Here is a 24,445-nt window from a genome sequence, read left to right on the forward strand (position 1 = left end):
TGAGTTACAATTCTGTTGAACAAAAGAATTATCTGTATCATATTCATATCCTTTTGGTGATGTGCCTAGAAAGGATAGCCTATTCTAGATGTATGTAAAGAAATTTTCACAAAATATCTTCTCTTGAACAAAATTCGATTGGCATACTCTTTACCTGGCTGGAAAGATATTCAAACTCCCCTTGGACTCTCCCATCCGGTGCTGTCCCAAGCAAAATGAATTTTCCACCCTAAATCCAGAGAAGGGAAAGGGATGAGTCTTAATATATGTTGTCACACAATTTCTATATATAGGGTTTCATAAAGCATTGTACACTGCTATAAATAAATTCATAACAGTCAAAGCAGTACAGGATTTATCTTTTACAGTATCTACATTCATTTGGAAACAAAATTTGGACAGAAAAAACACCTTAATGCTTCAGATTATCAAGGAAATAGAACTTTTGTGAACCCTATGATGCAAATCAACCAATAAATGAAGCATTCGGAGAAATACGAGGAATATGGGTAAAAGCATCTAACTGCAAAAGATTCTGTGAAAGATTGCCATGCAAAGGAAATAAGATAGAGACGATAAAAGCATATTTCAGATATGAAAATATTTGTTACCATAGCTGTCTAGTAGACAACATTCATCTAGCCTGAGAAGCTAACATGCAATATGAATGGAAATGAAAACTTACCAATTCTGCAACACGTTTTATTGCATAACGAATAAGATGAAGGCCCTTTTGTGCAACAAGTCTAGTAATGCATACAACCAATGGTGAATCGTTTCCCTTATTTGTACAATTTTTTCTCATTGTCATAAGATTTGAGTCTAAACCAAGTCCCCTTTGAACATATTGCTTGCAAATCCTCTTCCCTTCAATCTCATGTGCTGCAAATATTAAAAAGGATAAACCTTTCAATTAAATTGAAAGAACAAAAAGGTTAAATTATCTCCAATTATGTATCTCAGGGTTTCATTATAATATAAACAAAAAGAGATCGCCCAACTTGAGATATACCATAATTACATATAATTGATTAATTGAATAAATATCCCTACCACAACAATATTAGTTGACTAATTAATTGATTAATATTACACAATAAGAATATGAATGTTGTGTTGATTTTCAAGTGCAACAGAAACAAGCACTGATTTCTGAAACTGATAATTACTTCTAATGATATAGAGGTTATCTTTAGCACTTCCAGTTGATCACTAAGCAATTATACTTCAGAAATTCAACCATAATGAATAGTAGGACAGTATAGATCACAAAGAGACAACGATGCACAAAACAGCACAAGATTTACCCTAGTTAAACCCACTTAAGGGAAAAACCCAACAATCTTTTCCTTAGAGAATTTATTCAATTTAATAGAGATACATCTAATTCTTCAAGTCAAACAGCCCTGGTCAAACCATTGTTTTACAAAACGACCGAATCGACTCCGACTCGGCCGAGTCGAACCGAGTCAAAGGCCTGGGGAGTGACTCGGCCAGCTACCCGGTTCGGTTGACCGAGTCACATATGACTCGGCCGAGTCATCCAATGACTCGGCCAAGTCATCCAATGACTCGGCCGAGTCATCCAATGACTCGGCCGAGTCATATGTGACTCGGTCAACCCGGCCGGGTAGCTGGCCGAGTCACTCCCCAGGCCTTTGGAGTCTAAACGCAATCTTTGTCTCATCTCAGCATAGCAAGAATGATAAGGAAGCACATCACTCTCTGTCTCGGCATCCAGTCATGATCTCGGTATATTTAAAGAGGTAATACACTCTCAACATACTCTGTCAGACAACAGAGTATTGCAATACACTCTCATCATATCACAGTTGTTACCACATCATAATAATCTGACTTGATTCTCAAGTTTCAAGTTCAACAGTACTGCTTATTAAATGAATCCTTCCAATCTCAGCTTGAATTCAATATTTCTGCAGATAATTATAATATTAAAGAGGTAATACACTCTCGAGTCTCGACTCTCAACATACTCTGGCAGAAAATATTATAATTATTAAATGAATCCTTCCAATCTCAGCTTGAATTCAATATTTCTCGACATAACAGTGATTCCACAATACACTCTTGGTATACTCTGTCTCAGTACGAAATTTGAACATTGAATCAGCCTGGATATGAATGTTGGACTCCAATTTGGCAATGTGACCCCTTCAGAATGCAACGCTGAGCCTGCAATTACAAATTTATTGGCCCTGTACTGTATAGTTATACATTAAGGAAGAGACCCTGTAGATGCTGGTGGCTGAGGGAGAGTCGAGACAAGGCTGAACAAGGCTGCAGAAAAGAGAAATAAGCCTTTTAGACCTGTGATAATGCCCAATAAGCCAGTGGCCAGGGTAAGGAAAGATAATCAGGCCTGTAAATCAACAGGGATAGTCACAAATGACAAATTCTCAATGTAAACTCACACCAATCCCTCAAAAATTCATCTCTAGGCCTGTAAATAAAATATCAGTATATATGATTAACAACAATAAATCTATTAAACCCCAGCGTCAAGGGTAAATGTCCCCTTTAAAGCTTGTAATAGGGTTTGATACCCTCGGTGCCTGCAGCTAGGTTTCTTTTGGCAAATGTGGGCCAAATGGATACAAAGTTGTCTTCCATGTATATTATAATGTTGTGTGTTTGGAAACTTGAATGAAAATCTTTAAAATTATGTTTAAAATATTTAAAATTATGTTTTTTATAAAAAAAATAAATATTTAATGTATTTTTTACAACGACCGAGTCATTGAAATCGAGCCGGCCGAGTCATTACCGAGTCGGAGTCCGAGTCGGAGTCGATCCTCGGCCGAGTCCGAGTCCGAGTCCGAGTTGTAAAACATTGGGTCAAACTGCCCTCTAAACAAGTCAATCTGTAATGTCCCCAATTAATTTATATGGTTAAGAAGAAATTCCATTTTTACATTTTGACCATCGGGAGATATTTTGGCATTAGAACTTAGGAAAGGTGGATTAGGAGGACCCCACTTGGCTTTTAGGAAAAGAAGGCTTCCAAACATTAGGAAAGGTAATAAATCAAAGTGCAAGAGGAATGTGGGGGACACTCTACAGGGAATTTATAACCCTTAGGAGAGTTCGAACTTGTGGGTAGAAAGAGTAGAGGGAACTCGAATTGTGGTGGCCACATGAAAAACTAGAAAGGGTAGCGAGATAAATAGAGGTGGAGGGCCTCATTTTGGACATCTTTTGCTAGTTTGATATTTGAATCATAGTTTGCTCAAGTTGTTTAGCTGGGTCAACAGAGTGTTGTTCAGCACATGAGATTTCCGAGGGGAAATCTCAACTCCTACTTCGGTGGACTTCGAGTGCCACCCTAGGGGAGACATTTCCACACTTGTGAGTTGGTCTGGAGTATTATACAGAGGAGATCAAATTGTTCTAGGGGCAGACTGGACGCAGAAGGGAAGTACGCACTTCCCAGGAGAGGGAGCTTCAGAGCAGCATTGGTTCCAGACTTTTGGGGACATAATTGCCTTGGATTTTGCTACTCTTGGGTGGAGTTTACCGGGTTGAACCAATGGTTGGTCATCCGGTAGAAATTCTTCCTCCAGTGCACATGCAGAGGCAATCATATTGGGCATGTGCAGTCATTAGAGGAGCACGTAGGTTGTGGAGGCTTGTACCAGAGTTGGGGGTTGAAGATTTGCAAGGCGGTATAAGGATAATTCTTCGAGGTACCCTCAGCTCATTCTGGAGGGACTTGGCAGCTATTTACCAGGCAGTACGAATTACCCAGCTGTAGAGGGTGCTCACATTATTTGGGGCAAATTTTGGAAGGTTGGAATTAGGCTCAACCCTTTCTGGGTTTTTCTAGGTTTATGAGGAGAAGCCAAGATTAGTTTGGCTGAATTTTTTTAGCACTCTAGCAGGGTCAAACAAGTGTCTCTTTCCAACCAGCAGTTGTTGGTAAATTGTAATATTGCTCCATTTTGTGGGTTTTCTGGTTTGAAGGATTGGGACCAATTCCTTTCTAGGTCTTGTGCGAAAAATTAAGACGAAGCTACAACAACAATTTCAGGCAAATCCAGGCATTCCAACAAGGGACTCGAACCAATTCTAGATAGCAGCAGTGGCACAATTTCTGGGTCAGCGTAGAAGCTAATTTTTGGGCACTCATGAAAGGTTGAGGAAAGGAGTTTGGGAGCTGGGTTGTGCTACAAGTTTGAGGAGATCATCTGGGGAGTGGAGTTCAACATTTTTGGGGGAATTGGAAGGCCGCTTCAGTACATTCCAGACAAGCAGTATTTCCAGTTAGTTTGAGGAGGACATGGTATTTGGGGTCAATTTTCGGAGGTCGAAACTAGGCCAAACCCTTTCTAGGTTTTGGTGGGTCTATTAAGCGGAGCTCGGGGCTAATTTTATAGAATTTTATGAGCACCGAAGGTGGGACTTTCAGCAGCGTCCTTCCAGCAAACAGTGCAGTCTACTTGGGTAGCGCGGGGCCTATTTAGGCCAGCTCACTCTCTCTCTCGGCGTTGCATTTTCTCGCCTGGGACTTATCAAGATTGCCCTTGAGGCAAGCCCAAGTGCACTCCTTCCATATAATTGTACTCTTGCTCCATATATTTAATAAAACGGCTCAGCTGCATGGTATTTGTGGAGATTTCATGGGTGTTCACTGATTTTTGGAAATTTTGTGCTTGCACATGTTATTTTCTTTGTATATCACTATTTTTCCTATTTCGGAACATTACACAAGCTGCTACCCAAACAATTCAACCTGGCCTGATCTACTAGGGCCAATAATTGGCCTTCTTTTGTGCCCTGAAAAAGTCAGACCTGCTACCTAAAAGAGCTCGGACCTGCTGCCCTGAAAAGCTCATACCTACTACCCAGAAATTCACACGTGTGAAATTGCAGGAGGAGGGCTTCATATGTGCGAGATAGAGAGAGAGAGAATGCTTGAGATGTCTTCGTCTTTTTTAGTCCTTCTTGTCTTCTTCTTCGCTTGGATACACAGAAGGTATCTTATTGTTGTGTGATCCGAAATTCTACTTGGAGGACAAGGTCGATGTTGGAAATTGGTAGCTTCGGTCGATATTTTCATGGTCAAAACTAAAGAAGAAATTAATTATATTCTAGCTATCCAAGTCAGCCTCAAATGGACAAGTCGGCCTGGTTGTTACACAAACTAGTAGACCTTGTAGAGAAGTGAAAGCTAGAGGGCATGACAACACCCTGGGGCAAAGGCCCACTGTCACCACAGCCTAAGTCCTCTTCTCTTCTTAGATTTTCACCGAAAGGAGTCCCAATATTTCTCACTTGTGATAGATGTGTCTAGGATAGATTTGAAGTGAGGCAAGGTGGCTCATTCAATGGAAAGGTTCAATGAAAGTACGAGCTTTGGGAGAAGCTAGGAAGACTTTCCAAGAAAAGCTTCGTGAAAGGAAGGTTAGATGAGACCTAGGGTTGAGATATTTAGCGATATATGATCTCATCCAAGGTCAAGGTAGGCAAGAGAAAAGGTTATGAATGATATACTTCAAGAAGTACTAAAGTACAAGCCCTGAATAAATCCCCAAGTTGAAGGATTAGCTTCTAGGGTTCCCACTTGATGTGAAGGCTAGGGCATCAATTTTATGGAGATTCCACCATCGAAATTCATTCAAAACTTGAAGATGCCTAGAGGAGACACTAAAGAAAAATCCTATCCAAACGAAATTCAAAATTTCCTCCTCTATTGGAATTCGCACCAAGCCCTAGAGCTCTTTATCCTTGAAGGGAGGAAGGAGAATTGTGAAAAATGGCGAAAGAAAGATGGTTTATCAATTTAATAGTGATCACCCCAGATTTAAGACCATTGGCTAGCCATTGGGAAGTTAGGAGTCACGAAATATTCTAATACAGACACCTCGCTCTTCAAGGAGAACTAGAAGCAACTTTGGTAGCCCTAAGGAAGCATCTATACAAGGCTTCTAGATATTTATACTTCAATGGAAATTATTAATGGAGTTTCAAGGAACATAAAATACATCATTTTCCCTAAGAACATTCATTCATTCATTATCTATGAATAACACATGCAAAAATTCCCAATAGTTTCAATGTTTAAGCAATATTTCATCAATTAGGGCATATTAATAACTATGAGACAATATTCCATGCATTAGACATCAATTAAAACAGAAATTTAGCATTAAATAGCACTTACAAGACAATGAAGAACAGGTACATCCATCAACATGCCAAAAAGAAGCTCCAAGAGAGATGGTGAAATATCCAAACAAATGTTGCACTAATCGTTATCGGGATAATATCGGCACAAGGAAAAAATCGGAAAAAATCGTAATAATCGGGAAAAAATCGTTTGGTACAAAAATATTCATTTTTTTTCAAATTTTTTAATATCTAAACCATCTACAACATAAAATAAATACATGAAAACATAAATATGATAAAAGAACTAATATATAAGATGTTTAATATCATTTCTAGTGCTAAAATCACACATAACAGTGAATCATGTCCTGACTCCTGAATAGTAAGTCCTGACTCCTAAGTCCCAACTCAACCTCAAAATATCAACAAAAAATATAATAATGTATCTCATATCATGAGTCATAATGTCATATACAATGAAATGAACCAAATAACTAAAGTCTAATACTACTGATTTCCTTTGCCCCTCTAGATGTAGATGTCGGTGGAGTTGGCAGGCCACAGTAGACTATGGAGTCTGTTGTGTTCTAGAAGCTAAAGAACTAGGAGCTACAGGAGGTAGACCACGTCCTCTACTTGTGACAAGGGTAGCTTGGGTCACCTTCTCCTTAGCAAAAAAATAAATAAATAAAAAATCCCATGATTTTTTCCCAAAAAATCGGGCAAAAAAAAAAATCCGATTACTAAGCGCGATTTTCTCTTTTCATTGAAATTATCACGATTATATGATAATATCGTGATTTTAACAACACTGATCCAAACATTAAAATTCATTCATAGAACTCCAAAACATTCCACAAATTGCAAGTCTGAATTGTCTTCTTAGGCTGAAAATGCAAGTGTGTGATGATTTCAAATGAGAGGGAGCCTTTCTTATTTATACAAGACTCATCAGTTCAAATTCCTAAAGAGGGAGCCCCTAAACATCATAAAGGACATGCAAGACCCTTGGTTACAAGCCAACCAAGACAGCTTAGACATTAATTATTATTTAATTTCTCCTCTAGCCCATGCAATCCAAGCAAAGTGCTCTCCAAGGTTAGCGTTGAGGCCTATTGTGGTCAAACCGTGGGAGAGGGCATCAAGAATGATGATAAAGAGAGTCATGCCCTCTACATGTTGTGAAACATCTCCAAAACTCCTATTTGGGATTTGCAGGCTCCAAATGGGTCTCATGGGTCTCCAAATGGCTCAAGATCAAGTCGATGCTCCATCAATGAGGGCTAGAAGATGACATATGCCCTCCCATGTCTCCTTAGCAGAGACATAACCTCATCTAGACCTTGGATTAGCTGCCAACTGTCGGGTGCAATGTATAGTCGATAGGGCAATGTGGTCCACGCGCATCACCATCTCTATATAACTGGGGCCTGAACAAGTGGTGGTGCTGAAAAAGCCCATGGCATGGCAATCAATGCTTTGCATGGCTGGAGGCCCATGGCTCTCAATGCTCACCCTATAAATTCCATTCTGATCCTCTGGAAGGCTTGGATCCTGTATAGGGAGGCCAAGTCTAAGATGAAAATCCACCAGCAATCTTGTATAAGATCTAATGCTTCTCCTCACCTTCCAATACAATGATTCATTAGTGCAATTGAGTAAATAAGCTTGCTAATCAAGGTAAGAAGTGGACGCTTCATGGTGGCTTTCCCTTCCAAATGGGCTTTGAACATGTATTGGTGTTACCTTCCTCGACAAGATATGTTGATGAAGGACACTATTAGGTGGTTTCAACCTCTAAGGAAGTGATAGGTCCATGTGTACATCCATCAAATAGCAGGGGTCATGAGAAATAGTGATGGAACAAAGAGGGGGCAAAAGGGGAGGCTCCAAGCCACATGCCATGTTACAAGGGTAGCTATGATGAGGGAGGCCCATACCTTGGGTGTATGAATGTACGAGGTAGAAATCGTGGTACATGAGTTACCCTCGCCTTTATTTTTCCACCCTTCTTCATATAGATTTTTCCTTTTATTGATTTTTGTTCATTTTACTGCTCGGGGCTCAAGGGGATGACAGCATGATGTGTAAGATATAGCAGTGATTACACCCTTAATGTGGAACAATTCATCGCCCACCAGGGGTTGGGATAGTCATGGGTTCCTTAATGATGCAAGGGGAACTCATAGGGGCCCTAGGAACTAGAATGATGAACATAATAATAGGGGGTAGACCTCATGTTTAGCTTTTGGCCACGTACTAAATTTTATTGTCCCGACCATCTAGTTAGCTGAGGAATTTGCACCATTTTGTGGGTTCAACTTTGGCTTGGAATTAGACCAAACCCTTTTTGGGTTTTTGAGGGTTTTGGTCAAGGAGCGTGGGGTTAGTTTTGCAGCATTTTCTGAGTGTCGGATGTGGGGTTTCTAGCAGTTTCTTTCCAGCCAGCAATGCAGTTTTCTAGGCAGCGTAGAGCATTAGAGGAGCAGTCATTATCAGCGTTTGAGATTATTGTCTTATCACCTAGGTTCTGTCACACTTGCCCTTGAGGCAAGACCAGGTGCACTTCTTCACACTATTGTACTTGCTCCATTGGATTAATAAAATGGCTCAATTGGTTATTCTTATGGAGTTTATGAGTAGTTGTTAAATGTTTAAAATTTCTTGGTGTTGTATTTGTTTTTGCTTTGCTAATCACTTTCTATCCAAGTTTGGAACATTACAGTGGTATCAGAGCATGATCTTGGCCCAGTTGTGGTTAACCAATAAGATCATGGGAGATTTGGGCATGTGTGCACAGTGACAGGCTACACCATACACCACCCATGGCTCAAGGCAGCTTCAGTATGCAGGAATACTGGGGTGGAATCCGCTGGAACGATGAGATGTTGGCTCAATTGAGGAAGGTGTCAGACCAGAGCCATCCTTGTCCTTACAGCAGAGACACTAGAGGTGCACAAGTCGTGGGGGTACAACCATCTACACCATGTGGGGAAAGCCAACAGAATTTGGACACTAGATCTCCTGAAAAGGAGCAGGCAGGACAGGGACAATTAGAGGGTGAGACCAAGGGGCACTTTTGTTGGTCGAGACCTGGCTTTAGATATCAGGAGCATGAGGAGGAGGTTGAGCATGACGCTGAGAGCCCACAGGATGGTGAGGAGCACATTGATCTACCCAGTATGGCGCAGGAGTCACCATTATTCGAGAGATCTTCGATAGCCCCAATTGACACCTTGGTGGAGAGGATAGAGCCTACTCATGTAGAGCCAGCTATTGAGGAGGAGCCACCCATGGATGAGATGTCGATAGTTGTTGAGGTATCCAGAGTTGTGACTGAGTCTGCAGGTGATAGATACCCATGGCAGTTTCAACAATTCCAAACTGACCTTCTAGCATTGAGAGAGGTCACCACAGTACTAGAGGCCATTCTACAGCAAAACGAGGAGTTGGAGGGCATGAGAGTGGTTTGTGCCGAGTCAATGGCCACACTGACTTGCATTGGGGAACAACTGGATTCCCTGATGGTACCACTAGAGTGCACTTTAGAGCATCAGAGCAGCCCTATTTTGACATACATAGATGGGGTTTGTAGCGTCAGTAGTTTTCCTCTACACCTTGGAGAGAGAGAGGCAGAGCCACTTCGACATATTTTATGTGTTGACCAGGCCGATGAGATGAGGTGACATGAGCAGTGCAGGGTGCAGCATTCACCGGATGGAGGGCTTGTCCTACGTATGAGAGTTTGTACATTCAATCCCTCTCTTGGGGTTGGATGGCGAGAGATTCTAAGTTGGTACCTGGCGCAGTGGGCTATGGAGATGGTAGTGGACCGACATGAAGCTCAGCCGAAGCTTTCATGCATTGGGAATACCGGATGCCCAGACTGGCATTTGGATCTAGGTAGGACTACCTATCATTCCCCGAATATACTGGTTGACTGCTACTGTGGTGGTGTAGTTGGCCTAGTGGTTGAGCACACACATTGCTAGGGGACTTTTGGCCAGTACCAGCAGCCAACCAATTTGTGGGCAAACTCCTTGGGTTGTCTTGATATGACAGTTGTGCATGGGATCACATGACGATCATCATACTTTGGTGGGAGTTTGTCAGAGGAGGTGGCACCAATAGACCACTAGACAGTGCCTTGTATGGAGCTGGGAATTCTTCACATTTGTGTGGGGCATGGAGGACATGGAGGAGTAGAGCAGTGGTGGCATTGTTACTGGTACCTAGGGAGATTCACTTGTTGGGTCCCTCTGGGAGGATTTGGAGGGGAGATCCCCTTATCGGAGAGCATAATGATGTGATGGTGGAGGTGATGATACAAGTCGGGTGCACGTTGACGCATATGGACACAACTTTAGACCATCACATCCAGGGATGGGTAGGAGCATCTTGCGTGGAGTAGTGATCTGCATATGGGCATGGAGACGCATGGGGGTGTGTCATAGTATGTTGGACTGCATTGTGGAGTGGGAGTGCCTCACATCGCATTGAGTACATGCAGGGAGTGACAGGTGCAGTGACACAGGTGTTGGAATTTCTAACCTGTTAGAAACCCTTCACGTAGTTTCTGATTTATTCCTACCTTCTTGTTTTGTTAATTAACAAGTTATTTACCATGTAAATATTGGAAATAAATACAAGTACATGCTCAACACATTACAGATCATCAACTGAAGGAAATAGAAACAAGCACACAAGTGACACCGTTGTTTTTGGACTAGTGTCCCTGGAAAAACCCAATGCGGGAAAACCAATGCAGCTATCTGAGGGTTTGATTTATTAAGTGATTTCAGAATACAATCTGGGTGCCAAACTCGGCTCACCCAACAGAGAATAATCTCAACAGTAGTACCTCTCAGTTGGAGACAGATATTTTGGCTGAAACCCCGGATAATCACTCCGACAGCTTCACAACTCCAATCTGCCCCAAAAAACCCCAGCGTCAGCCTATAGAGACAATGCCAGCCCTTCCTGGCCCAACATTTGCCTAGCGTTACTTGGGCTTGGCCTGCATTAGCCCTCTAGCCCTCTGCATCACCCACGTTGGCCCTATGAGGCACTGCGCAGCTCCTCGTTGTCTCTGCGTGAGCCTTAGCTGGCTCTGCGTGAACCCCTAGCTGGTTCTGCGTCCCTCACTCTCGGCGACTGCGTTGATCCTCCTCGTCCTATCTCTGCCTCTCTGCTTCTGTATTCACTGCCCCTCAGCTGCAACACTGATCACTCTCTCGACTTCCTCAGCAAACCCAGCCCCAAAAAGTCGAAATCTAGATCAACTCGGTGTGTTCTCCAAGTGACCCTCCAGCCTCCTCTTATACTTTTCTCGTTGACAATTCAACGGCTGAGATTAAGTCCCTAATCAACGGCTAAGATTAGGTCTGGCTTGATCCATGACTTTTGAACCATTCTAACTCAGTTTTATATTAATTCACAATAATATTTTATTTTCCCCAAGTCTAGACTTAGGGATTCTATTAAAAATATTAATTATTTTAATATCTCCCAAACTATTTAGAATCTGCCCAAACCATTTCTGGGTATTGGAGATCTCATGTGCCTTAGCCTCTCCACCAAGTTTCGAGGCTAGAGCACATCCGATGCTACCCCAAATCAACAACAGGTGGGACACATGACGGTACAGGATGGTATAGCTGTAGTCGGGAGTATCTAGTGGTGTACCGAGACATGATGCGGCGTACAGTGGCATGTCGAGGAGTGCAGCCATACTGGGTGGTATGCAATGGCAAATGATGCGGCGCAGCGGGCACTTGGAGCTTTGCCTCCCAGGATACTTATGGACAGGGGCACTACGCGTACCATTGGATGCAGCCCACCTAGGGTCAATGAGGACACTATTGAGCATCTTGGGACACCATGTTTAGTGGAGACAGGGCTTCGAGGGGGTTATCAGTAGATCCAAGACAGAGAGGGGGTCGTCCGTAGGATTACTCTTGAGCATTCCAGCAGACTCTTCATCATACCCATTCTCCTTCGGTGTTGTTTACAGTTGCAGAGTGTTTCTTTGTTGCCACTTGACGCTCTCCATTCATGCAACAGGGCATGGGATGATCCGCCTAGGCAATTGGATGAGACACCTCGTGTCATGAGCCAGGAGGAGACTCTCCAGTTGAGACATTTGGTAGGTGCACGAGTTGACAGATACATGCTTAGGGCTTGCGTGGTTGATTGTCAAGGTAGCATATGTTCCACCCCTGGGCTCACACTTGGGTAGGCGTCCAAGAGGGAGTTACATGGTGCTTTTTCAATTGCACAGCTCGAGGCATTAGGTGAGCATGAGGTGTGGAAGACAATAGTCCTTGTTGGCAAGATGTTGCCTAGGCTTCCAACAGTTCCCAGGCGCATCATCAAGCGCTGGGATAACAGATCTCGTTGTGTGATTTGGCAGGCACAGAGTAGTTCGATATTCGGCGCATAGGTTCTTGATGCTCGGTGTCTACTTATTGAATACCTACAAGAGACAGAGACGGGGCACAGAGGGGTCACAACAACTAGCAGCATAACACACCAGCAGGTAGAGAGGATTCGAGGTTGTTGACCTCTAGTATGGTTATGGGATCCAGGGATCCAGTGGATTGGTGGGATACTCCACTCCTCAGAGAGCCTGGTCAGAATAACAGGCAAATTGATTCATTCACAGACAGACATATGGGGAGTCACCAAAGCCCTCACCATAAGGCGAGGCAGATTGTTGTCCAAGATTGGGGCCAACCATGGGGTGATAGGTGCTGGCACTATTGAGGTGCTTTGGTAGGTTGGGCCTAACCTTGATCATCACATAGATTGTAGCAGAGAGTTATGCGAGAGGAGGTTATGGTACGAGCGTGCTAGATAATTAGGGATGACCAAGGTGTTACAGGGTCAACATGATAGTTTCTTGCTACGTTGGGTAGGAGGCCCTAGTATCACAGTACTTAGCGGTTCAGCTACCCATAGGGGTGAGCTGGTCTCTACAGGAGAGGGTCATCCATATTTTCCACCGGGTTTCCATGATTCACTAATGGCGTGGGAGACTTCATCGGCATGGCAAGATGGCCAACAAGAGGATTTCAGGAGTGTTGATTTGGGTAGCATCAGATGTGCTCTACCATGAAAATTGGTGGAGAGTCTAAAGCACATGAGATCTCCAAGACCCAAAAATGGTTTGGGGAAATTCCACCCGATTAGATAGATATTAAAATAATTAATATTTTTAATGGGTTCCTAAGTCTAAACTTAGGAAAATTAAAATATTAATGAGTATTAATATAAAACTCGGTGAGAAAGTTCTAAATGACATGGATCAAGCCAAATCTAATCTTAGCCATTGATTAGAGACTTAATCTCGACCGTTGAAGACTCAACAGGAAAAGTATAAGAGGAGGCTTGAGGGTGAGTTGGAAACATGCCAAGATTGATCAGTCAGTTCGATTTCTGGAGAGGGGTGTGCTGAGAAAATTCGAACAAGTGATATGTTGCAGCGAGAGGCAATGAGTACATAGCAGAGAGGCAAAATAAGTGCCTGAGGGTCAACACAGTGACTGAACAGGCTGACACAGAGGCAGCCAGAGCTACGCAGAGGCAACAGGAGCCACGCAAAGGCAGCTAGAGACTGCGCAGAGGCTCAGGGGCCCGCATGGGTGATGCAAAAGGCCATAGAGCTGACGTAGACAGGCAGAAGGTTGACGCAGAGGGTTCAGGAGCTACGCAGAGCCTAGGAGAATCGTCGGAAGGATTTTCATGGGGCAGACTAGCTGAATATCTATCTCCGAGAAGAGGTATTACTGTTGTGTAACAATCTCTATTGGGTGAGCTAGTTCGGCACCCTAATTGTACTCAAGAAATCTACATAATAATAAAACCCTCAGAATTGTTGCACCGGTTTTCCCACATTGGGTTTTTTCGGAGAAGAATGTCCAAAAATAATGGTGTCCCTTGTGTTTTTGTTTCAGTATTTCAGTTGATGATCTATATATGAGTTAAGGTTGCATTTGTGTTTATTTCAATATCTATATTTATAAATAACTTGTGATGGAATAAACAAGTAGGATAAATAAACTAGATAATGCAGTAGGGATTAATAAGGTGTCAGATATAGAAATTTCAACATGGTATTGGAGCATTGCAAATCACAGAAGCACTGAAGGGACCAGCAGATATCGGAAATTTGTAGCAGTAACAACTGTCCTGAGAGACAGAGCTGGTCCTAAGCAGAAAGAAACAGAGGAGTGACGCAGAGGGCCTGCGTCATCATTTCAAGCTAGAGAGAGGGCTAGCACAGAGGCAAAGAGAGGCAGAAGAGGCTCACGAAGAGCCCTGTTATCCTACTCATCCAAGTAGGCTTGACGCAATTGCCCAGAGGAGTGATTCCGCCTTTGTTGGGATTGCGCAAAGATGGAAGACTCAGTTTCTTCAGTTGTCAAGGCCTAGAGAGCTATGTGCATATTGTGGATTGGGAAACTGGTGGGGTGTTGGTTCTGTCGAAGCAGAACAGTACCTAACGAGACAGAACCAAGGTAGAGGGAGTCACTACCTTGATGGATTTCTAGCCAAGAAATCCAGATCCAAATTGCAGTTGCAAAGAGGATTGGAGAGAAGCGGTTCAACATTTGGCAAGAAGACTTCTAGTAGGGAAATCAGGACTTAGAGGGAGATTTCCAAGAGGAAAGTCAAAACTCAGAGGGAGTCCAGGAGCAGAGATGGCAATGAACGAACTAAGAGATCAGGACGGGTTGGACGGGGCTTCCAACTTTGTCATCTGGAAGGCCAGGGTCCTATCAGTCCTGGATAGACATCGCATCAAGGGCTTTGCCTTGAAAACCGTGGTTATCCCAGTCGACCCAGCTGATAATGAGAAGTATGAAGATGAAATGGCGAGGGCAAAGTCCGTAATCCTTGATGGAGTCAAGGACCATGTCGTACCACATACTGTCGAAAAGAACACGGCAAAGGAGATGTGAGATACTTTGACAACATTGTATTAGGGCACTTCCGTGCAGCAGAAGATGCTATTAGAGAATCAGTTGTGGTCATATCAGATGCAGAAGAGAGAGAAGATAGTATCTATACCTCCTCAGATTACAGAAAATTTGGGACCAACTTACTTCCATAAGGGCCACGCCGAATCAGGAGTTTATGGTTAGGACCGCCTTGAATGCAGTCTCCGAGGAGTGGGAGACATTTGTCCAAAGCATTTTGGGTAGAGCTACTCTTCCAGGATGGGAAGAGATGTGGGCAGCTCTTCACCAGGAAGAGATCTGATGATTGACCAAGGCAGGGAGTAGCAGCAAAGGAAGTCGAATCAAGAAAGAGGAGGAGGAGTATGCAGCTCTGGCATATGCGGGACAACAAGGGAAGAGGAAGAAGAAGGATATCTCCAGGGTGAAGTGCTTCCATTGTGGGGAGCTGGATCATTATGCATCCCAGTGTCCCAGGAAGAAGAACAAGGGAGAGGCTTATGACTCCAAGGCAGCTCCGGCTAAGGCAAAGAAAGAAGTCGAGATTGATGACGACTGTGCCATGAGTGCTCATGCACCTCTAAAGAAGAGGTGGGGTGACATCGAGTTGTAGTCAGGAAGACTACAAAAGATAAGGGGCAGGATCCTTGAGGTACCCAAACTCTTGGATTAGATCCGGCTACAGTTGCCCTCAACTACAATAGCATGATGACAAATGTCGGTAGAAGCAAGATGCAATGGAGCAACAAGGCAGTGCTAGAGTGCAGAGGTCTGTAGCAACGCAGTGGGGGTTGCAGCAGTGCGAGGGGAACAAAGGAGGTTGCAACAGTGCGAAAGGCACAGAGGTGTTTGCAACAGTACAGAGCTAGCTTTAGCATCAGGAGGCTTCCAGACTGACAAGGATGCAAGTGTTTGGATAGATAAATTAACTACATCTCGGTAACTGAGTTGCAATGCAGTAGTTAGCAGTGGCAGAGCTATGGGCAGCATGGGTAGCATGCTGAGAGGGAGCTGCAGTACAGATGTAGCAATGGAAGTGGCAAATCCATGGGCAACAGTATAGGAAGCAATAGTGCAGTGGATGTAGGGCAGCAGGCCCAACATCAACACAAGTACCGGTTTTGGAGGATCAGTGTGATGTTTAGTGGTGGAGCATTACTAGAGCACATTCCTCGCAAAGAGGGAGTGTTGATTTGGTGTAGCATCGGATGTGCTCTAGCCATGAAAATTTGTAGAGAGGCTAAAGCACATGAGATCTCCAAGACTCGGAAATGGTTTGGGGAAATTCCACCAGGTTAGAAAGATATTAAAATAATTAATATTTTTAATGGGTTCCTAAGTCTAAACTTAGGAAAAATAAAATATTAATGGGTATTAATATAAAATTGGGTGAGAAGGTTCTAAATGACATGGATCAAGCCAAATCTAATCTTAGCTGTTGATTAGAGATTTAATCTCGGTCGTTGAAGACTCAACGGGAAAAGTATATGAGGAGGTTTGAGGATCAGTTGGAGACACACCAAGATTGATCAGTGAGTTCGATTTTCTGGAGCGAGGTTTGTTGAGAAAATTTGAACAAGTGATCTGTTGCAGCAAGGGGTAGTGAGTATATAGGAAAGAGGTAGAGATAGTGCCAGAGGGTCAACGCAGTGACTGAAGATGCTAACGCAGAGGCAGCAGGAGCCATGCAAAGACAGCGAGAGACTGCGCAGAGGTTGAGGGGCCTGCGTTGGTGACGCAGAAGGCCTGAGAGCTGATGCAGAGAGGCAGAAGGCTAACGCAGAGGGTTCAAGAGCTATGCCAAGGCTAGCAGGGTTGACGCAGAGCCTAGTAGAAGCGCCGAAAGGATTTTCGTGGGGTAGACTAGCTAAATATCTGTCTCCGAGAAGTGATATTATTGTCGTGTAACAATCTTTGTTGGGTGATCCAGTTCGGCACCCTAGTTGTACTCAAGAAATTTGCATAATAATAAAATCCTTAGAATTGCTACATTGGTTTTCCCACATTGGGTTTTTCCAGGGATGATTGTCCAAAAATAATGGTGTCCCTTGTGTGTTTGTTTCAGTGTTTTAGTTGATGATATGTATATGAGTTAAGCCTACATTTGTGTTTATTTCAGTATTTATATTTATAAATAACTTGTAATGGAATAAACAAGTAGGAGAAATAAACCAGATAATGCAGTAGGGATTTCTAACGTGTCAGACTTAGAAATTTCAACAAGGAGGAGCTCATACAGGAGAGGCTTCATTCGCATGGGGATTGAGTTGTATCTTCAGGGGCCGACAATCAAAGTGCATGGGGTGGACTATTCAGTAGGGCAGCTTCATGAGGATTTGGACAGAGTTTTACATCATTAGGATGCTCTACTTATTGGCAGTAGACAGAGGGGTTCTAATGCCCCTATTTGGCAGGAAAACGAGTGGAGCAAGGGGTGCTCCACGTTGATTGTCATGTCCCTTCTCAAATGAATTAGTCACGGGGTGCAACAACACAATTTTGGCATCATTTTTGGCTTAGGAGGAGGACCCCACACGCAGAACTTAGGAACTATAGGCAATTCGATTTATTTCTGGCAGCTAGTGGAATGTGGGGGCCACCACATGCATAATTCGAACTTGGCCAAGGAATGCGTTGGAGGGAATTCGAACTAGTGGAAGGAGGGGCCCACAAGAGGCTAAGGGGGTCCAAAGTGATAAAAGAGGATGGAGCTCTCATTTTGCAGCATTCTGATTATTTGACAAACAAACTCACTCTTGTACGCTCTGCTGCTTAGCGAGTCTACCGGCTGTTTAGCCACGAGTCTTCCGCAAGGAAGATTCAACCTCTACTTCGGGGGACTATCCGTGCCCACCCTAGGGAGGTTGTTCCACAGAGGTTGCAGGAGTACTATAGGGAGGATGTACTTCCCTACATTTGATGGCACTTCCAAGTGCACAGCCAGGGCTTGGGTTGAAAAGATGGACACATGCTTTCAACTCAACCGGATGGCGGAACAGGAGGCCATTAAGATGGTAGCACTACACTTGGAGGGGGAAGGAGATGACTGGTGGTTTCACAGCCTAACCACTTTGGGGCATGCCCAGATAGTTTCGTATGAGGACTTCACCAGGAGGGTGGTGGAGAGATTTGATCAGAGGGATCCGAAGGCATCCTTCAGGGAGTTGACACAACTGCGCCAGACAGGCAACCCAGAGTAGTATTTTTCTGATTTTTTGTGTGTCAGTGATGGTCTCGGATCTGTCAGACGCAAGGAGGGTATACCACTTCATTGAGGGTTTGCTTGAGACTTTACATGGACTGGTGAAGTAACGCAGACCTTCTACACTGCAGGAGGCGGTGGTGTGCGCCAGAGATTTGTAGGGGGTCATTCCCAAGACCAGAGCACCATTCCCTACACAGACCCCTCTCCCACAAAAAGGGGCATGAGACTAGACCCCCACCACCGAGGACCACACAGGGGAGGGGGCAGCTAGATGAGGAGACACGGAAGGATCTCCGGAGGAGGAAGCCATGCTTCACATGCAAAGAGCCCTGGGCACCAAGCCATAGGTGCACAGTGGGTAGAGCACATTACATTGAGGTCTTTTTCGATAGTGACCTGGAGGACGAGGTGGAGCAGGATTGTGGTGGGACAGATGGAGAGAGTTTGGGGGACAGAGGTCCACCACCTCCATAAGTAGGGGCATCTCTTGCCTCATCAGGGGGAGTCCTTGCTTCTCTATGCTTGATTCCTAAGTTTTTGACATTCTGGATCAGAGGGACGGTACAGGGGCAAACGGTGTCGGTACTAGTGGACAGTGGGGCTACTCACAACTTCATAGATGCACAGTTGGTCCACAGTAGGGGCCCCACCATGAAAGAGTTTGAGGGATTCTCCGTCCTAGTGCCAGGTGACCGTACCATCCAGTGTACCAGAGACATGCCCTCCTTGACAGTGGTTATGGGAAACTACTCGATGACGGACCACTTATTTGTGGTCGATGTGCCAGACACCAACGTGGTGATGGGTGTCCAGTGGCTGTATTCCCTTGGGAGAATTACAACAAATTGGAGGAAACCTGAGATGGAGTTCATGGGGCCAGACAGAAAACTGGTGGTTTTGAGAGGCATGCAGTCTTATCCGCCTCAGACAGTTTCGGCCCACAAGATGGAGGTAGATCTTCGACATGGGGACATTGCATGGGCAGTCAAGTTGAGGATCTCAGAGGCTGGGGAATAGGTACAGTCACCACCAGCAGACATATAGGCTCTTCTGGATAGGTACGCAATAGTGTTCGGGGACATTCCACCAGGGCAGCCACCAGATAGAAGGTTTGAGCACACCATTGAGCTAGAGTCAGGTATACAGCCAATCATCACTACTCCTTACAGGCACCTCAAAGCCTATAAGGACGAGATAGAGAAGGCTATTCAGGAGCTATTTGCGTTGGGTCACATCAGGCCTAGTTCCAATCCTTTTGCTTCTTCCGTAGTGCTGGTGAAGAAGAAGGATGGGACCCTCAGGATGTGCATAGACTACAGAACCCTTAACAGGAAGACCCTCAAGAACCGGTACCCCATTCCCCACATTGATGAGCTGATAGATGAGCTTAGAGGCGCCAAGTACTTCTCTAAGATCAATCTGCGCTCGGGGTACCACTAGATCAGAGTTCGAGATCAGGAAATCCCAAAGACAGCATTTCGGGGCCACTATGGGCACTTTGAGTTTCTAGTCATGCCATTTGGGCTAACCAACACTCCCACCACATTTTAGTATTGCATGAACCACATCTTTCGGGGGCAGCTGAGGAGGTTCGTGCTAGTGTTTTTTGACGACATCCTGATCTATATCCGGACATGGGAGGAGCACCTCCAACACTTGGAGGAGGTACTATGCATTCTGGAGGAGCAGCAGTTCTATGCCATGCTCTCCAAATGCGAGTTTGGATTGACAGAGATGCTTTATCTCGGGCATATCATTGGAGCAGACGGGGTGAAGGTCCATGAGGAGAAGATCCGGGCCATCCAAGATTGGCCAATACCCCAAGGCACGACTACACTGAGAGGCTTCTTGGGCATTTGCACTAACTACAGGAAAGTTTGTCAAGGGGTTCACACAGCTAGCAACATCCTTGACCGATTTGAGCAAGAAAGGGGCCTTCGCATGGACTGAGGGAGCACAGGCCGCTTTCGATCGCCTCAAGGAGGTGATGAGGAGTTACCCTGTTTTGGCACTCCTGGATTTTTCCCAACCATTCACGGTGGAGTGTGATGCATCAAGGGTAGGAGTTGGAGCCGTATTGTCACAGGAGGGGCACCCCATAGCTTTCCAGAGTCGGAAGCTCCTACCGCATGAGCTGTCATATTCTATATATGACAAGGAGATGCTGGCCATCATACATGCATTGGCCAAGTTCCGCCAGTACATGGTGGGCAATTGATTCCGAGTGAACGCTGATCACAACAGTCTTCGACATTTCATGGCGCAGCAGGGCCTCAATGATAGGCAACAGAGATGGGTCAACAAGGTGCAAGCCTACAACTTCGATATTGAGTATCTACGGGGCAAGCACAATGTGGTGGCCGATGCTCCATCCAGGAGACCGGCTAGGTTATCTCCTATGAGCATCTGCCAGGATGGGAAGGCTCAGTTGTTGGTTGAGTACTCCAAGGACAGGAAGGCCTGTGAGGTGCTAGAGGGGACACATGCAGATGAGCATTATCGTGTGATGTATGAGGTCATCTACTACAAGCGGCGCATTTACTTAGTGCCCAACTCGCAGTTTACGGAGAGGGTACTCCAGGCAGCTCACAATTCACCATTGTCCAGACACTAGGGGTTCTGTAAGACTTACATGGTTGTTCGGGAGAGGTTCAAGTGGAAAGGCCTCAAGGAGGATGTGTTGTAGCATGTAAGGGAGTGTGAGGCCTGCCAATGGAACAAGGGGGAGTTGACTCACCCTGCAGGGCTATTGCAGCCACTTCCCATTCCAGAGGGGAAATGGGAAAGTATCTCGATGGATTTCATCACAGGGCTCCCCACAGTATAGGGGAAGGATTGCATATATGTGGTGGTCGACAAGCTGACCAAATTTTCCCACTTCTTCGCCATCCCCACTAGATTCACGGTTGCCCAAGTTGTCAAGTTGTTCTTCTGGGAGGTTTTCAGGCTACATGGGCTCCCCAAGAACATTGTGAGTGATAGAGATAGTAGACTCATGGGTGGCTTTTGGCAGGAACTTTTCAGGTTGGTTGGGACGGAGTTTACCCCTAGCACCAGTTGCCACCCTCAGACGGGTGGCCAGACAGAGAGAGTCAACCAGTGGTTGGAGGTGTACCTGAGGAACCATGTGACAGGTCAGCAAATGACGTGGATTCTGTGGTTGCAATTGGGCGAGTTCTGCTACAACACCATTCACCACATGTCTGTCGGTATGACTCCTTTCCATGCCCTCTATGGTTATGATGCTCTAACTTTTGCTGATGTTATTATCGGAGACAGTCGAGCCCCAAAGGCCAAAGACTGGGTCCAAAAGAGCCAAGATATCCTCAAAGCTCTCAAGGATAATCTAGTGAAAGCCTAGAATCAGAAAAACTATATGCATATCGGCACAGGGTAGAGAGGCACTTTGAGGAGGGGGACCTACTGTACCTCCTATTGCAGCCTTACAGACAATCTACGCTGAAACAGAAGGGGGCCGAGAAGCTACAGCCACGCTTCTATGGGCCTTACCAGGGGACTAGGTGAGTTGGGGAGGTGGCGTATGAGCTAGCGCTGCCTCTGGGGAGTACGAGGTTGATTTCGGGTAGCATCAGATGTGCTCTAGCCAAGAAAATTGGTGGAGAGGCTAAAACACATGAGATCTCCAAGACCCAGAAATGATTTGGGGAAATTCTACCCGGTGAAGGAGACATAAAAATAATTAATATTTTTAATGGGTTCCTAAGTCTAAACTTAGGAAAATAAAAATATTAATGGGTATTAATATAAAACAGGGTTAGAAGGTTCTAAATGACATGGATCAAGCAAAATCTAATCTTAGCCATTGATTAGAGATGTAATCTCGGTCGTTGAAGACTCAACAGAAAAGGTATAAGAGGAGGCTTGAGTGTTAGTTGGAGATACACTAGAGTGATCAGTGACTTCGATTTTCTAGAGCGGGGTTTGCTAAGAGAAATCGAACCAGTGATCAGAGTTGCAGCGAGGGGCGGTGAGTACAAAGCAGAGAGGCGGAGATAGTAGTGCCAGAAGACCAGCGCAGAGGCCAGCAGTGACTGCGCAGAGGCCAGAAAGGGCTTGTGTGAATGACGCAGAGGCTACAAAAGTGACGCAAAGGGCCAGATATGCTGCACAGAGCCTCAGAGGGCTGACGCAGAGGCCAGAAGGGCTGACGCAGTGCCTCAGAGAGGTGTTGGAGAGGGTTTCGTGGAGCAGATTTTCAGAATATCTGCTTCCGAAGAGAGGTATTACTACCAAATTATTCTTTCTGTCGGGTGAGCCAGTTTGCCACCCAGTGTACTCAAGAAAAGCTTCTTAATAATAAAACCCTCAGAACTGTGGCACTGGTTTTCCCACATTAGGTTTTTCCGGGGACGATTGTCCAAAAATAACGGTGTCCCATGTGTGTTTATCTATTTCTTTCATCTGTCGAACTGTAGATGGTTGAGACTGTATTGTGTTTATTTTAGTATTTATATGGTTAAATAACTTCTTAGTAATTAAACAAGTAGGCAAAATAAACCAGAGAATACAAAAAAATTCTAACGTGTAATACTTAGAAATTTCAACATAGGATCCATAACATATTTCATGTCTCATGCCTGAAGGTGTTGGGACAACAGGTGACCGTAGCAGCTGATCTAACCCCATTGGATGATGAGGGCCATTTGGTGTTGGAACAAGAGGCCATACTAGAAAGCAAGGAGAGAATACTAAGGAGCAGAACCATCAAGGAGTTCTTGGAGCGCTGGAAGAACTTGCCGGATGAAGATGCCACCTAGGAGGGTGAGCACATACTGGAGCACCCGACTTTGAGGTTTCTTGAGGGTAAGCAACATTTGGGAGGGGAGGATTGTCATGTCCCTTCTCAAATGAATTAGTCACGGGGTGCAACAACACAATTTTGGCATCATTTTTGGCTTAGGAGGAGGACCCCACATGCAGAACTTAGGAACTATAGGCAATTCGATTTATTTCTAGCAGCTAGTGGAATGTGGGGGCCACCACATGCATAATTCGAACTTGGCCAAGGAATGTGTTGGAGGGAATTCGAACTAGTGGAAGGAGGGGCCCATAAGAGGCTAAGTGGGTCCAAAGTGATAAAAGGGGATGGAGCTCTCATTTTGCAGCATTTTGATTATTTGACAAACAAACTCACTCTTGTACGTTCTGCTGCTTAGCGAGTCTACCGGCTATTTAGCCATGAGTCTTCCAAAGGGAAGATTCAACCTCTACTTCGGGGAACTATCCGTACCCGCCCTAGGGAGGTTGTTCCACAGAGGTTGCAGGAGTCTCAGCATTGATTCACAATTCATCCAACCATGAAGAGGAAGGGATTGCGTACCTTTTGGGCAACTAGAAATATGCAGAAAAGGATTGAGCAAGCCAGGAGATCCATAACTTGTTGTAAGTTCAGGGAGCAAGGAAGGTGGAGGACTGAGGGTATTTTCTCAAAATTTTGCAACCAGCCAGTTAGTACACACACCAATATGCATTTCTGGGCACAGGGATTGCGCAGTGGCCTCTGGCAATAAATTCGTGGCACTTAGGTGATCAGCGATCAAGGCCAAGGGCCATCCGGGGAGCAAGGGGTCAGCTACTATAGGTGAAAGCAACAATTGAGGGGTGTTTCCAGGTGGATTTGTAGGTTGTTTCCTGCAAATCGAATTTGGCAGCAGTAGCCAGAGAGGGGCTCCAAAGAGGCTGAAAATCCAAAGTCAAAATCAGAGAAATTCCCTTCTCGGTTTTTTTGGGTTTTGTCCAAGGAGTCTAAGGCTGAAAGGACAGAATTTTCTAGGAGGTTTTTGGGCACATTCCAGCAAGTCGAAATCAACAGAACAACAATTTTCTGGGACAATGCAGTGCATAGTGGTGCAGCAACTGAACAGCCATCTTTCCAGCTATTCCATCACCTGGGTTTGGTCCAGCTTGTCCTTGAGACAAGCCCAGGTGCACCACTTCATTCATATATTGTACTCATGCTCTCATATTTCATAATATATGGTTCAGCAATTCAAATTTTATAGTGTTTCATGCATGTTTGATACATGTTTTTAATTTTATGTTGCTGCACTGTTTGTTTATTTGAAATACCACTTAAATTCTTGTTTAGGAACATTACATTGATCAAGTTGGCATGGAATCCTGATATGGA

The 24,445-nt window shown here is 44.6% G+C and overlaps 1 protein-coding gene across 3 annotated transcripts in view; it reads right to left on the reverse strand.

Annotated features, from left to right (window-relative positions):
- The window catches only part of LOC149168547 (uncharacterized), a 560,609-nt gene that overhangs the window by 237,276 nt on the left and 298,888 nt on the right, over nt 1-24,445 (reverse strand). For all 3 annotated transcript variants that reach the window (XM_089428302.1, XM_089428301.1, XM_089428303.1), the window contains 2 exons: nt 686-882; nt 155-229 (listed from right to left, as the gene is read on the reverse strand). In XM_089428302.1, coding sequence (XP_089284428.1) covers nt 155-229; nt 686-882 — 272 coding nt within the window. The remainder of the gene's footprint in view (nt 1-154; nt 230-685; nt 883-24,445) is intronic.

Source organism: Pinus tabuliformis, chromosome 4_2 (assembly GCF_031772625.1).
Source record: "Pinus tabuliformis cultivar Carrire ecotype Pingquan chromosome 4_2, CPIR1, whole genome shotgun sequence".
NCBI classification, from domain to species: Eukaryota; Viridiplantae; Streptophyta; class Pinopsida; order Pinales; family Pinaceae; genus Pinus; species Pinus tabuliformis.